The sequence below is a fragment of the Sus scrofa genome, chromosome 8 (assembly GCF_054392235.1).
Source record: "Sus scrofa isolate SSC_HxYL_T2T_F1_AM1 chromosome 8, Sscrofa_HxYL_maternal_Yorkshire_Landrace_v2.0, whole genome shotgun sequence".
Classification (NCBI taxonomy): Eukaryota; Metazoa; Chordata; class Mammalia; order Artiodactyla; family Suidae; genus Sus; species Sus scrofa.
The window spans coordinates 84974228-84990172 of NC_139390.1; the positions used below are offsets into that span (position 1 = coordinate 84974228).

The 15945-nt window shown below is 35.7% G+C and overlaps 1 protein-coding gene and 1 long non-coding RNA gene across 5 annotated transcripts in view; both read left to right on the forward strand.

Annotated features, from left to right (window-relative positions):
- LRBA (LPS responsive beige-like anchor protein) overlaps positions 1-15945 on the forward strand; it is a 712651-nt gene that overhangs the window by 553047 nt on the left and 143659 nt on the right. For all 4 annotated transcript variants that reach the window (XM_021100637.2, XM_021100639.2, XM_021100636.2 and 1 more), the window contains exon 47: positions 1657-1809. In XM_021100637.2, the coding sequence (XP_020956296.1) occupies positions 1657-1809 (153 nt within the window). The remainder of the gene's footprint in view (positions 1-1656; positions 1810-15945) is intronic.
- Positions 12510-14810, forward strand: LOC146400920 (uncharacterized). The gene is made up of 2 exons (XR_014812831.1): positions 12510-13226; positions 13266-14810. It is a non-coding gene; the product is annotated as an uncharacterized LOC146400920 (long non-coding RNA).

Genomic DNA, 15945 nt, shown 5'->3' on the forward strand with positions numbered 1-15945 from the left:
CTTCCTTTTTAACTTGGTTAAATGATAAATATTCTATACGTGTAGTGTATATATGTGTATAAATATGTGTATATTATATTTTTTCAGGAAAACCAGTTTTCTTATCATGAAAGAATGAAAAGTTTTTGTCTACTTAAAAAAATTGCTTAGAATATATGTTAAAAACATATTTTAAGTATTTAGCACTGTGTATACTGTGTAAGTAAAACCCATGCTTATTTGATCATTAAGGACACAGGCTTTAGAGTTAGACAAATCTTGATCTAAGTTCCAAATTTATCATAAGTCAGCGGTGTAATCTTGGGCAAATAGTATTAGTTAATTTTTTAAATGGAAATGATACCTTGCCTTGTAAATTTGTTGTGACGATTAAATGCGATAAGGTTTATTGAGAGTTTATTTTAGTACTTGACTCATATCATGCATAAATGTTAGCTCACCCAAATTGAATATAGCTTCTTGTTGCATAAAATGACACATGTGCGTCTTGCCCTCATCTGTCCATTAGACCTCTATGTATCATTTTTGGAGGTGAGGATCTTAAAAAGCTTTTTGTGATCACTGTGTCATTCCATTTGTGATTCAACTTTTAACAGGATTCTTCCTCTTAAAAAAGTGTTTAAATGCTTTTTAAGTCAATGCTGAGTTGGTTGTCAGGCATTTGGAGGGCAAGCTCATTTCTATCCAGCTTAGTTAATTATTGTGATTGTAAACAAAGGATGTAAGATTCAAAGTCAAGCAACATTTCACATGGATGATGGAGGTGATAATAGCTTAATTCCTGCTGAACTTTTTTCTTTGCTCTAGCGAGTTCATACTGACCTTGTCCAAAATCTGATGACCTCCCTATTTTACTCAACCATTTGGAAAGCCTGGCCTGCCGTAGCTGGCCCTGAGGGGGGAATCTGAAAGACCACTGAGTCACTGACCCATGTCAAGACTGGATTTCAAGTCTGAGCTATAGGACCTCTGAAATAGTTGTACATGGGGTTTATTGCACACAAAAACCTAACTGGCTGCATTTCTCTGCTTATTAAGTATGCTGTTAAAGTGTGTTTTAAATGCCCTTAGTAAAGTCATATTTAATTTTCTCAGTTTCTCATGCAGGTCATTTTCTAGACTAATTGTAGATTTTGATCTTGTATCAGAGCTAGTACCTTAAAACTAAACTTGGATGTTTGAAATGTGAGTGAAATATATTGTTTTGCCATGGCTAAATATAATGAATACCTTCTTGGTTGATGATGGGACCAAAGCATTTTAATGCTTATGAAGATATTGGATTTTTTTTTCTGGCAAAAATTCCATATACCTCAAAAAAATCTACTTAAGTTGTTATTATTATTACAGCATGTTCATCTCTGTTTAAATCTTGTCAAGCCTCAAATAGTACTCAGTTGTTGGTATTTAAGAGTTTTGAGGTTATGAGACTTGTCCTAATGGAAAGCATATAACCAAGCAATAAAATGTTATTTAAATTTGGTTGGATGGTATCTGTCATCTTTAAAAGAATTTTGTGATAGAGTTATCAAAAGAAAAAAGTCTTCATATGTCTATTTTGTTCTTCAGCACAACAGGAAATGATTAGCCCTTTTATGAATACCTAGTCAGCATTCTACATTTTATAATATGGCATTGTCTTTTATTTTCATATAGGAGTTGATTCCTGAATTTTATTACCTCCCTGAGATGTTTGTCAACTTCAATGATTATAATCTTGGAGTGATGGATGACGGGACAGTAGTGTCTGATGTTGAACTTCCTCCTTGGGCCAGAACCTCGGAAGAATTTGTTCGCATAAACAGATTGGTAAGACAGTAACCATCTACTCTGTCATTTGTGTTTTCTCAGAGCATCTTTCATGTGTTGGTATAATCACTAAGCCCTACTCTTCCAGACAAAACTGTATTTGGTAGGGATGACTAAGTGACAGAATAATTCGTGGATCTCCATGTATGCTTTATAGTATGTTTATTGATTTGAAAAGTATAATGGTGTCTTTTACTCTTTGGTGCAGAATTGATGTTACTTTTATATGAACCTGATGATTCAAAAATCACAAGTGAAAGTTCTAAGTGAAACTAGAATTCTGTGCTTTTTCAAACATGAGTTTCTTATACCAGGAGAACATACTTCTGTATTCCAGGTTGGAAGGCCATTGCATGTTTCACTAATAGGAGCAAGATTTTGTATCCAGCATCTATCTTTTTGGTGAAATCTCGTGTAATACTTAGAATATGAGAATTTAGAAATTTAAAAGTGCAGTAATCATTGTGCTTACAAACAAACCTTCTGAATCTTCTCTGGTGGACTCTCTAAGGTCCTCTGTTATATGGGTTCTAGATTATTTTATGAAAAAGTAATATGATTGGAGTTCCTGTCGTGGCTCAGTGGTTAACAAATCCGACTAGGAACCATGAGATTGCGGCCTTGCTCAGTGGGTTAAGGATCCAGCATTGCCGTGAGCTGTGGTGTAGGTTGCAGACGCAGCTCAGATCCCAAGTTGCTGTGGCTCTGGTGTAGGCGGGTGGCTACAGCTCCGATTCGACCCCTAGCCTGGGAACCTCCATATGCCACGGGAGCAGCCCAAGAAATGGCAAAAAGACAAAAAGAGAAAAAGAAAAAGTAATATGACTTTTTTGCCTTTCACATTCATAAATGCCTGAAATCAGGAGCTTTATTCTTAATTTTTAAAAGTAGTGTCTTTATCATACTTCATAATAATTGTGAAATCTAAATTGCATTGTGTTTTAAGGACAGTTCTTGCATTTTCGTTTTCTTGGTGGCATTTCTTACCTTTCCTACCAATGGGTTTTTTTTTTTTTTCCATATTCTTAAAGTTTTATTTGAAGTGTAGTTGGTGTACAATGTTGTGATAATTTCTGCTGTACAACAAAGTGATTCAGTTATACACATATACAGACATTCTTTTTCCAATTCTTTTCCCATATAGGTTATCAAAGAATATTGGGTAGAGTTCCCTGTGCTATGCAGCAGGTCCCCTCTAAGCATCCATTCCGTACATGATAGTGTGCAACAGTTATATTTTTTTTTGTCTTTTTTTGTTGTTGTTGTTGTTGTTGTTGCTATCTCTTGGGCCGCTTCCGCGGCATATGGAGGTTCCCAGGCTAGGGGTTGAATCGGAGCTGTAGCCACCGGCCTACGCCAGAGCCACAGCAATGCGGGATCCGAGCTGCGTCTGCAACCTACACCACAGCTTACGGCAACGCCGGATCATTAACCCACTGAGCAAGGGCAGGGACCGAACCCGCGACCTCATGGTTCCTAGTCGGATTCGTTAACCACTGCGCCACGACGGGAACTCCAACAGTTATATTTTAATTCTGTATTCTGGATCTTAATCACAATCCCTTCCTTACTGAAATTTCACATTTTATATATACTGGAAACATTGCAGGGAGAGTGGGAACATAGACTTTGAATTTGGACCAGTTTTACTGGATGTAAATCTTGGATAGCTCTCTTTTCTGGTTATGGGACTTTAGGGAATTTCACCTTTCTGAGCCTTGGTTTCCTCATTTGTAACTTGTAAATTACGGGTGTAAAATTGTAATTATGTATGTGAAATTTCTAGAATATTCTCTGGCAACCATGAAATAGCACCTAACATTTATTCTATCACAGTCCTAAGGTACGTATTGCATTTTAGTTTACCTCACACATTTTTTTCAAGACTTTCAAGTCACCATAATTAAAATGAGAGCCTGACAAACCTTAGCTCTGAAAGATATTGAAGGAGATATCAGACTTTTAAATGTGACAGTTGTCTATGGTTATGTGATTTTTTTCTCCCCCTCTCAGAGGCTCATAGAAGTCAATACAAGGTACAGTTATTCTGTACTTTTTGTTGTTTTTTGTTTTCGCTTTCAGTGATTTTCTACCCTTTTAAAATGCATTTATTGAGGAATCATTTACATACCATAAAATCCACCTTTTTAAAAGTGCTGAATTCGTGTGTTTTAGTAAATTTATACAGTTGAATGGCCATCGCCACAATCGGCTTACATCCCTCCAAAAAGTTGCCTTGAACATACTTGCTCCCAGTTCTAGTCCCACCCAACCACCAATTCTGTCTCTATAGTTTTACTTTCTGGAATTTTTATATAAATGGAATCCTACCGTATGTAGGCTTTTTGTACTCAACTTTCTCACTTAGCATGATGTTGCAGAGCTTCATCCGTGCTATGTATATATCAGTAGTTAATTTCTTCGTATATAAATAATGTTGCATAGAATTCCATTGTAGAAATTTAACACTATTTTGTTTATTTACCTATTCATGGACATTTGGCTTTCTTCTGGTTTTAGGCTATTATGAGTATTTGCATATATCTTAGGGTAGATATATGTTTGCATTTCTCTTGGACAGAGTCCTATGATTTTAATTGCTGATTTGTATGATTAGAATATGTTTAACATTTTGCATTCCCACCAACAATATATGAAGTTCCAGTTTTCTATATGCCTTCAAAGATGTGGTATTGTCAATCTTATTTATGTTGGCTATTCCAGTAGGTAGCTCACTGTGATTTTAATTTGTATCTCCCTAATGACTAATGATGTTAACTGTCTTTTCATAGACATAATTTCCACTCTTATATGTTCTTTGGTGAACTAGGTATTCACATCTTTTGCCTGTTTTTTAAATTGGGTTGTATGTCTTTTTATTATTTAATTGTAAGACATAGTTATATAGTCTCCATAAAAATCCTTTATCCAACATGTGTTTTGCAAATATTTTTCTCCCAGTGTCTGGGCTTGTCTTTTCACTTTTAATGGTTCCTTTTTGAATCAGCATTTTTAATAAATGGTTTTTACTAACTACTAGGTAGATACAAAATAGTATTTATACAATACTTGGTATAAATAAATAATCATCCTCATTTTTAAGGAATATGTCTTTAAGAAAAAAAATCAGGGAGTTCCCATTATGGCTCAGCAGTGATGAACCCATCTACTACCCCTGAGGACGCAGATTCAATCCTTGGCCTTTCTCGGTGGGGTAAGGGTCCAGCGTTGCTGTGGCTGTGTTGTAGGTGGGCAGCTGCAGCTCTGATTCGACCCCTAGCCTGGGAACTTCTATATGCCATGGGTGCGGCCTTACAAAGCAAAAAAAAAAAAAAAAAAAAAAAAAATCATCTTTTGATCATTTAATTATTGAACCACTTTTTCTCAATTATAATCTAAACTTTTAAGCCTGAAGGGAATCAACTCTCTGTTCATCATTACCACATTTGGTATTGTTAAAAAATACAAAGAAATTTGTTAGTGTGTTTGTTTAAAAGAGGTCTAAGGGGCAGAAACATTTGAATAAATTATATTTAAATGTCCACAATAATATTTTGACAATTAAGAAAATGTAACTGTGTAACTTAAGGTCAGCCCCTCCCCTGATGGCACCTCTCATCTCTGCTCTCATCACCCTCTTGTCAGAAGGGGAGGGTCTGTTTGGAACAAGTCTCCTAAAGGCACCACGGAAAAGAGGGTGGCAACTTACCAAATTGTTTTCCATTAAGATTTCGGTTTTGCCTGCTCATGCTCTGAACTTAGACATGACTGTGACATTTTATGCAAAGTAGTATTTTATACAATTGCACATTTACTATAACTTACTATTAGTTTGTTAAACATTTTCCCCAGTGATTCCTCTTCCTCGGAATTTTACAGATGTCTTCATAGTTCAGTCTCTGAGTAAGCTTGTATTCCTAACAGAACTCATAAAAATCCACTGCACATTAAATGCAAACATAGTTTAGAATTGAATATTTACATCTCTGGTAATTTTAACTCATAATTGGGAAAATATTTGATTTTACTTACATGTGTCTTTATGAATAGAGAATGTAATGATGCATTCAGTTATGCAAAAATATTTACTATATTCCTGTGATGAACAAGGCTCTCCTATGGTGCAGTTCATATTGGTTCATTTTTAAATTTCCTGTTAGCTTTCTGTAAGTGACTAAATTATTAGTGTGGTATTTTATGTATCTGTTAGCATGTTATCACATGAGGGTATTATCCCCCTCCTCTTTGGGGTTTACCTCTTCAAGTCCACAGATTTTATGCAATGATTGTAGCTCATGAAATGCATACTACTTTGATCTGTGACCTTTTTGTGGTGCTAATCGGGTTCCTGATATCATTATACCTTACTCATTAATCATATTTCCTGCAGCCCGTCAGGCAGCCAGACAGCACAAGTCCCTGTTTTCAGCCCTCTGTTGGCAGCTCTCTGCCTTTCCAGATTATTACAGACGATACTTTGGCTTCTGATAGCCAGAGCCACATCAAGCTGTGTGCTACAATTAAAGTCAGATGGTCCTCAGGTTGAACAGGGATATAGTGTTGCAGCTGTCTCTCTTCCTGGAACAAACCAGCACCAAGAACAGATGATCTATAGGACAGCGGATAAGAATAACAGATTGTACAGTACTCCATTGGTAGCAGGGGATCACGGCTTTAATTAACTGGCATACTCATTTTAAGATCCCCAGCACGTCTTTTTAAGTATTTGGTTGCCCAGATATTATTTCAAGGGAGTAGAATATTTTCAGGAACATGATTTTGATGGTGGGCAGTAATGCTGCATTTTCTATTTGTGTTAGAAGACTATAACTGCCACCTTACCTCCACCACTTTACTCCTCAGATCTTCCTGTAGGTACCAAAGATCTAAATACAGGAAGTGGTAAATTGGCTAAAGTGTTGGCTATATATGCGGAAGGAGGAAAATGCTCCTAGGCCTGATTATACTTTCAGGTATATAAATTGAATTTTCTTTGTTCTGAACAGTTGGGATCAGGGTAAAATCAAACAGTCTTAACTACATCTCAGAGATTGGTCTGTGTTATTTATTATTACCTAGACCAGAAAAAAAAATTATTCCAAATACTGCTTCAGAAATATAAATGAGAAACAGGCTTTCATATTTTCAAATAATATAAAAATGTATGAGTTGAGACTGCTCATCATTTATCTCATGATATAACGTCGATGTTATGGACCTATATCGTGCTGCTGCTTATAGCCCTTGAGTTTTAACCTGAATGAGAGACAGAGAAAACCATACTGTCAGCAGTAGTGCTATTTAGAAAAGTTCAGGAAAGTTAGTGAAGTGGAGCATTTTCTTCAAGCTGCAGGATGTATAATTGATTCAAATTATAATAATAATAGAAGCAATTTGTTCATTTAACAGGTACTTAGTGAGCTGCCTGTCTGTGTACCATTAGATTAAGAGAACCACTCAGATGATATCTCTACTCTTTGGAGGATGCTTCCTTTTTGATAACTTAGGTTGTGATATAGAAAGCGTCTCAAAGCTGAGAGGTGGCATGAATTTAATAAAGGAAGGCATCTATCCATGATTGTCCAGAGGTTACTGGTTAGAATCACATTTGCTTTTGTGTATCTTCTGTAGCTCCTGTCTTTCCTACTATTTACTTCCTAGTGGTAACTGGGGTCGTCACTTGCTTGAGAAGGTAAAGAAAAATAAAAGGAGTATCTGTCTTCTTTCTAGATGATGTATGGACAAATTAAAAATAATTTTAATATTATCATTTGAGACAAAAATTAAAATTTCAGATTTTATTTCACCACCAACATTGGCTTTTCCTATCTGTTGCTAAAATTTAAATATATAAGCATAAATCTTCATAAATGAACTAGATCAGTCTTTGCTTTTTCTTTTGAGTGGAAAACTTAAAATTCTCAAGTGATGAGACTAAGACTCTTTTTTCTGATGAAAAAGTGCTATATGTGTCCATATAGCAAGACCTACAGCTTGAGATGGGTGCATTTGCAGTGATATAGCAATTAGACTATGGTAATAGCATATTATGTTCTAAATTACAGTGTTTAGCGACTCTGTAATGTTAAGATATTTGACTGAGATTTGAAAGGGGTTGTACCTTTTTGATCTTCATTTGTATTGTTTCTGTTTTTTGAGGGAATGGCATTTAAAACCCTGTTTCTTAAAATACCTGACTAGCAACTTTTTTGCTGCATAAGGCCGCATCCGAGGCATACAGAAATTCCCTGGCTAGGGGTCAAATCGGAGCTGTAGCCACCGGCCTACGCCACAGCAATGAGGGTTCCAAGCCACGTCTGCAACCTACACCACGCTCACAGCAACGCCAGATCATTGACCCACTGAGCGAGGCCAGGGATCAAACCCGTAACCTCATGGATACTAGTTGGGCTCATTACTGCTGAGCCAAAACAGGAACTTCCTAGACAACATTTTTTAATTTGGGGAGTAGAAATGCCAAAAGGTAACATACTTTTTTTCATATTATTCTTTTGCCAATTGTCTTTTCATTTTGCACATTGATGATATGGACAAGATTATAAATAACCGTGGTGGTATGGTTGGTAATAATTATTCTCAACTAGGCTTATCCTTTCTTCCACCTCCCCACCCCTTGCAGTCGTTGAATCTAAATCTCTGAGGAATCGGGGCAGATATGTATGAAGAATTTTAAACATCTAAAATTGATATTATAGATCTGTGGGGAAGGGAAGGATTTTTCAATTTAGGTGTCAAGTTAGATAGTTGTTGTGTTGGTTTCCTAGGGCTACCATAGCAGAATACCACAAACTGAGTGGCTTGAACAACAGGAAAGTATTGTCTGCAGTTCTGGAGGCTAGAAGTTTGAAATCAAAGTTCAGCAGGATTGCCTCCTTCCAAGGGTTGTGGGGAAGGAACAGTGCTAGGCTTGTATTTAGCTGTGTTCTCCTTGTGTCTCTTCACATGGTTCTCCCTCTATGTGTATCTATCTCTGTCCAAAATTTCCCTTTTATTATAAGGTCATCAGTTATATTGCATTAGGGACCGATGCTACTCCAATATGGCTATATCTTAACATAAATAATTACATATGCAATGACCCTATTTCCAACTAAGGTCACATTCTGTGTTACTGGGAAGTTAAGGTTTCAACATATGAATTTAGAAGGATACCATTCAATCCATAACAGATATCACTATGGAGAAAAATAAAGTTGGAACCTTATACCACAAACAAAAATTAAAACACATTAATGCTTTAAAAATAAAGTCAAAACTATAAGCTTTTAGAAGCCAATACAGAATAATTTCTTCATGGTCTTGGAATAGGGAAAAGTTTTCCAAGTAAGAGACAAGAAGTAAAGTATAGGGAGTTCTCATCATGGCTCAGGAGTTAACCAACCTGACTAGCATCCATGAGTACACAGGTTCGATCCCTGGCCTTTCTCAGTGGGTTAAGGCTCTGGCGTTGCCATGAGCTGTGGTGTAGGTTGCAGACATGGCTCAGATCCCGTGTTGCTGTGGCTGTGGCGTAGACCAGCGACTATAGCTCTGATTCAACCCCTAGCCTGGGAACCTCCATATGCCATGGGTGCAGCCCTAAAAAAGCCAAAAAAAAAAAAAGTAAAGTATGATATATTAAATTAATTGTCTTCTGCATGTTAAACCATCCTTGCATTCCTTGAATCTATCTCACTTGGATGATATAAATTATTTTGATTTATACTGTATTTTTGTTGTTAATATTTTGTTGAAAAATTACTTTTTGAGGATTTTTGCATGAAGAATATTGGGATGTAATTTTCTTTTCTTGTGATATCTTTGTGTGGTTTTAATATCAGGATTTATATTGGTCTCATAGAATGAGACAGAGCATAGTGTTGTTCCCTCTTTATTTTCTGAAATACATTGATAGATATTGCTATCATTTCCTCTTTATTTATTTATTTATTTATTTATTTTGTCTTTTTGCCATTTCTTGGGCCGCTCCCGCGGCATATGGAGGTTCCCGGGCTAGGGGTTGAATCGGAGCTGTAGCCACCGGCCTATGCCAGAGCCACAGCAACGCAGGATCCGAGCCACGTCTGCAACCTACACCACAGCTCACAGCAACGCTGGATCGTTAACCCACTGAGCAAGGCCAGGGATGGAACCTGCAACCTCATGGTTCCTAGTCAGATTCGTTAACCACTGCGTCACGAGGGGAACTCCCATTTCCTCTTTAAATGTTTTATTGAATGTACCAGTGAAGCCATCACTGTGTGTGGGGAGACGGGGATCAGTTTTTACTTGTTGTAGGTTTATTCAGATTTAAAATTTTTTTCTTGGATCAGTTTCAGTAGTTTGTTTTTCTAGGCATTTGGCCATTTAATCTAAGTTGTCTAATTTATTAGTATAAAGTTGTTCCTAATTGCCTTATTGTCATGTTAATTTCTCTAAGATTGCTAGTGGTATTACATTACTCATCCCTGTTTTTGGTAATTTGTATCACTTTTTTCTCTTGGTCATTCTTGCTAAAGGTTTATTACTTTTTGTTGGTCTTTCCAAAGAACTGGCTTTTCATTTCACTGGTTTTTCTCTATTGTGTTTCTTTTTTATCCTTTCATTGAATTTTTCACTCTAATAGTCATTGTTTCTTTCTTTCTGCTTGCTTTGGGTGTGGTTTGCTCTTTTACTAGATTCTTAATTTGATTGTTAATTCTTAATTAAACTAGTTTTTAAATTTGAGTTCTTTTCTAATATTGGCTTTTATAGCTATAAATTTTTATGTACTATTTTTGTTATATACTATAGAAGTTTTGATATTTTGTTTGCTTGTTTTCATTTATCTCACAACAATTTCTAGTTTCTCTTGTGATTTCTTATTTTTTCACTCATGGATTTTTTTCAGAAGTGTATTACTTAGTTTCTAAATATCTGTGGGTTTTCCACTTTTCATTCAGCTTTTTATTTCTAATTCAATCTCATTGTGATTGGAAAATATACTTTGTATGATTTCTGTTGTTTGAAGTTGTTGAGACTTGCTTTATGACCTAGTGTATGGTCTGTGTGAGAGGATTCTCCACTTACTTTTGAGAAGAATGGGTATTCTGCTCTTAAGTGTTCTATAGATTCAGTTTATTGAGTTTTTATGTTTAAGTCTTCTATATCTTTGCTGATTTTGTCTATGTCTATAAATTTTTTTCTAGTGAGATGTTGAAGTTTGCATATACTATTTTTAATTCTTTTTTTGCTTTATGTATTTCGAGTCCTGCTATTAAGTGCATATATTAGTATACTGTGGCTGTTAAAACAAATTACCAAAATCTGATGGCGTAAAACAACTGAAATTTATTCTCTCACAGTTCTAGGGGCCAGAAGTCCAAAGTAAGTATTATACTCCCTTTAGAAGATGTCTACCTCTGTCCTCACATTGCCTTCTCCTCTTATGTTTATAATGAAATCTCTTTCCACCTTCTTATGAGGATACATGTGATTTCATTTAGGGCCCTCCCTGATAATCTAGGATCATTCCATCTCTAGATCCTTAATTTAATCACATTGAAAAGACCCTTTTCCCATGTAAAAAAATATTTCCTGGTTCTAGAGGTTAGGATTGGTTATCTTTTTTTCAAGGTGGGGACATTTTTCACCCTACTACTGTGCATATGTATTTATAATTGATATATTTTCCTGAACTATTTTTTCATCATAAATTGTCACTCTTTGTTTCCAGTGATTTTCTTTTCTGATTTACCTGATACTAGCATAGCCAATCCAGCTCTCTTGGGGTTACTGTTTGCATGATACAGATTTCCATTTTTTTACTTTCAACATGTTTTGTCTTTGAATCTAAAGTATATCTTCTGTAGATAGCATGTAGCTGGATCATGTTATTTATTCTGTCTGATAGTCTCCACTGTTTAATGCAATTATCGATATGATTAGATTCATGTCTTCCATTTTGCTAGTTATGTTTTTTAGTCTTGGGTCTATTTGTTTCTCTGTTCATCCTTTACAGTGTTCTTTTATATTAAATAGATATTTCCAGTCTTCTATTTTATTTCATTAGTTGTTTTTTTGTTTTTTTGGGTTTTTTTACTATTTATTTCTTTTGGTTTCTTTCTTAGTCATTACGTCAGGGATAGAATGCATCTTAATTTAACATAATCCACTTCAGATTAATATTAGCTTAATTCCAGTAAAATATAATGAATTTGTTCTAAACCCAGCTTCATTCCTTCCTCCATAATTTGTGGTATTGTCATATATATTACTTCTATATGTTATAAATCCACTCTGCACTGTTATAACTATTGTTTTATGCAATCTTATGTCTTCTAAAGGAGTTAAGAAAGGAGAAAAATGCCTGTTAATCCTATTTCCTATTCTATCTTAATAGAAACATTCCAATATGAATAGTAGTGCCTCAGCTTACTCAGCATCATGAAGGAATGAGATAATTCCCACAAAAAAGTTCCATAGAATTGAAATCTATACTTTCAAGTTCCATTGTTTTTCACTTTTTACTTGAAAAAAAAATTTGAGGAGTTCCCGTCGTGGCGCAGTGGTTAACGAGTTTGACTAGGAATCATGAGGTTTCAGGTTCAATCCCTGGCCTTGCTCAGTGGGTTAACGATCCGGCATTGCCGTGAGCTGTGGTATAGATCGCAGACGTGGCTTGGATCCCGCGTTGCTATGGCTCTGGCATAGGCCGGTGGCTACAGCTCCGATTGGACCCCTAGCCTGGGAACCTCCATATGCCGCGGGAGCGGCCCAAGAAATGGCAAAAAGACAAAAAAAAAAAAAAAAAAAAAAAAGAAATGGATTACATATTTCTCTGCCTTCTTAGGCAGAGAATACCGATTTTTTTCTGGTATACTCATGGTTAAGTATTCAGGTATTTTGGGTGATGTCCTAAGAAGTTGAGATACATGGAGCTTAGCTAAAATGATCTACATTTTTCTGCCTTATTTTAACATTTCTGTTAGCATTCCAGAGTTCTTACCTGTGCCAGCTGTCACTTTCCTCTGTCAGAGTTTCTATCTTCTTTTGATCTATTAGTTATTTTATGCATATATGGCAAGTTAAAAGCCTGAGGGATGCCCCGTGACTCCCACTATTCAAGTTGAAAGGTTTTGAGCTTGGTTTCCTCAAGGCCTTCAGCTGCTTATAGTTTTGCTATCTTCCAGATTCTCCTAACACCTGAAATCTGAACTCTGGATAAATGAAACATAAAGTGTTTTTGTTTAGTGACATATTATTGTGCTGTACACAAGCAAAATAAAGTGAAATGATGCTAGTTCTAAGGTATGTTGCATTCATGTTGGAAAAATTCTGTGTTTATTCTGGAGTAACATTCTGTAACTTCCTGCCAACTTTAGTACTTAATATTTCATTAAAGTACTAATATATTAGCAAAGACATTTTAGAATTGTGTAAGAAAGCTGGAAAATTCCTTCCCAGGAATATTCCAGCTACATAAGACCAGAAAGAATTGTCTTATGGTGATTACTCATCCCATAGACTTCAGACTCAGTGACATAGCTGCAAGTGTGGAGGGGAATGCAGATTTTTTTTTTTCTTTCAGATGTAGGAAACTGCAGTAGTTGTTCTTTTAACTTCTGGCTTCTAGATTGTGATCTCACATGCTTCTCTTATGCATCACAGTTCCTGCCACATGCTATTCATACTCATTGCATTATGAGCCTGTTCTAGTCCCTTTATTAACCAAACTGTATTGTAAAGCTCATAACCTTATCCTTACACCACCCCACCCCCCACAAATGAAACAAAATCCTGCAGGCAGCTCTTGTTAAAACTCTCATCTTCCTTTAAACTTTTCATAAAACACCCCTGCATACTACCCAATGGCTTTCCTACAACCCTTTCTCAATCTGGTTTTGTACAGGTAATGTGACTCCCAGGTCATTTTTCTCTTTACTCAGTAGACCTTCTATGTGTTTTTGCATCTATAATCCTGGTTTCAGATACAAACTCTCTCCTTTACCAAGGAGTATTTTAAAGTGTGTTGTATGGAAAGCATAATCTGCATCAGAATCCCCTGAAATACATTTACTAAATAATGCACATTGATTTATTCATCTGTGACATGCTTCTTGAGTACCTATTTCCTACTCTCCTAGTGGCTCCGGTGTTGGTTAAGGGAAAAGAAGATGTAAACCCCCATCCTAGCCTCAAAACTGAGGAAAAGATTGACTTTGTAATAAATGCTATGGGCTAGTCATATGAAAAAGATAACCTTAGATTGGTTCGTTATGCCAGAAACCAAGGATCAGATATCTAAATGTGAAAAAGGTGAAACAAATGCTAGAAAAAATTATCAGTGAATTTCTGTATAACCCGAGAGTGAGGAAAAACTTTCACAACTATGACTGAAAATCCAAAGGTAATAAAAGAAAGAATTGATCCCTCTGACATGAATATAGATAACTTTCACATGGCAAAATGCATCAGAAGCAAAGTCAAAGGGAAATAAACCAAATAAAGATATTTGAGATTTAAAACTTAGACAAGTGCCTGTGAATCTCATTGGTAGAGAACTCCTAAAAATTATAGCAAAATAAACCCAAGAACCTAATAGAAAAATGAGCAACAACTCACAGAAAAATAAATGTCAGTTCCCCTTATATATATATGGAAAAAATGCTCAGCCTGACTCATAATAGAAGAAATATAAATTGTACTGAAATCCCATCTTCCTCTTTCAGATTAGCAAAATTCCAAAAATTCACCAAGATGCTCTGTTGATAAGGCTAAGGGAAGAGGCATTCTCCTACACTGCCAACAGGAATGCAAGACGACACACTCAAACTGAAGGGCTGTTTGCCCATCTAACAAAATGACCTATTTATCCTTTGACCCAGCTAACAGATGTCTTTTCCAAGGTTACACTGTCCAAAATATGCAATGTCATTTTCACAAGTGGAATCTATTTTTTAATAGCTTTAATGTTGAAACTATTAAATGTTTTATGTAACTTAAAAAAATAAAATCAAAAAGGGGAAAAATCCAATCTCTGAAAATTGAAAAGACATTTGAAATAAGTGACCCTAATAGGATATGTATAGCCTTACTAGGATATGTTTTATGGACAAAAGAACCAGGAGATATCTTGAACTTTTTTTACTAACCTTATATTTAGGTAATATGGGTGTATTTCTTTTGAAAGAATTATGGGTACATTGTAAATTAAGCAAATAAGTGCGTTCGTTTCATTAAGATTAAGATTTTTAAATGTAAGAGAAGACATATTCAAACATAAGATCAGTAATAAATCAGTAAAAAATCTTAGCAGCAGCCTGACAATGGCCGTTAAAGACTTAATTTTTTTCAAGTGCCAATTTTCGGTAAATATGTTAGTCATTAACTTGCACTAAATAGACTTGCATGTGATAACACATAAGCAAATTTATTTGTCACAAGTAATTTAATTATCAAAGAAACCAGAATGTTTCTTCTTTCTTCTCAGCAGTTTCTCTCCTCCGCCAAACTGTATGGGAATCCAGATACAGGCAAAAACCACTGTATAGTAATATTGATTTAGTATAAAAGACAGTTGGGTGATCTTAATTAATTGAACAAAATCTGTTCAGCTCTTATCCTCTTCTGGTTCTAGGGCTATAGAAGCAACCAGAACAGACAAGGCCCCTGCCCTTGTGGAGTAACATGTAAATTCCAAAGGAAATCTCAGTGGCCCTGTTAGCCTGAAGCCTCTGTCTCCAGAGAAAGCATGTCTGCCAGGAAACTCATAATATTCAAATATGTGTGGTTGAACACCCTCTTTTCTAGGTTGTAAGACACATTGCCAAATTCCTACTCTGTTTTTCCTTTCTATGTTGACCCTCTCCCTTCTGTTAAACCTTTCTTTCAACAAGGCACCACAGTCTTAAGTATGCTGATAGTGTCATACTTTTATAAAAATTCACCCCAATCACCATGATTGGAATTTGGATATTCTTCCCAAATTATTACTTGGGATGTCATTTTTGCAGACAGCCAATCTAATTTATTTCAGAGCCGTTTTTCGTAATTTCATTTCTCTCAAGTTCCTAAAGTACCTTGATGCTCTGACTTCAGGGAAACAAAATAAACAACAAATGAAACCTCGTGGTAGCATACTGCTTGCTAGAAGGG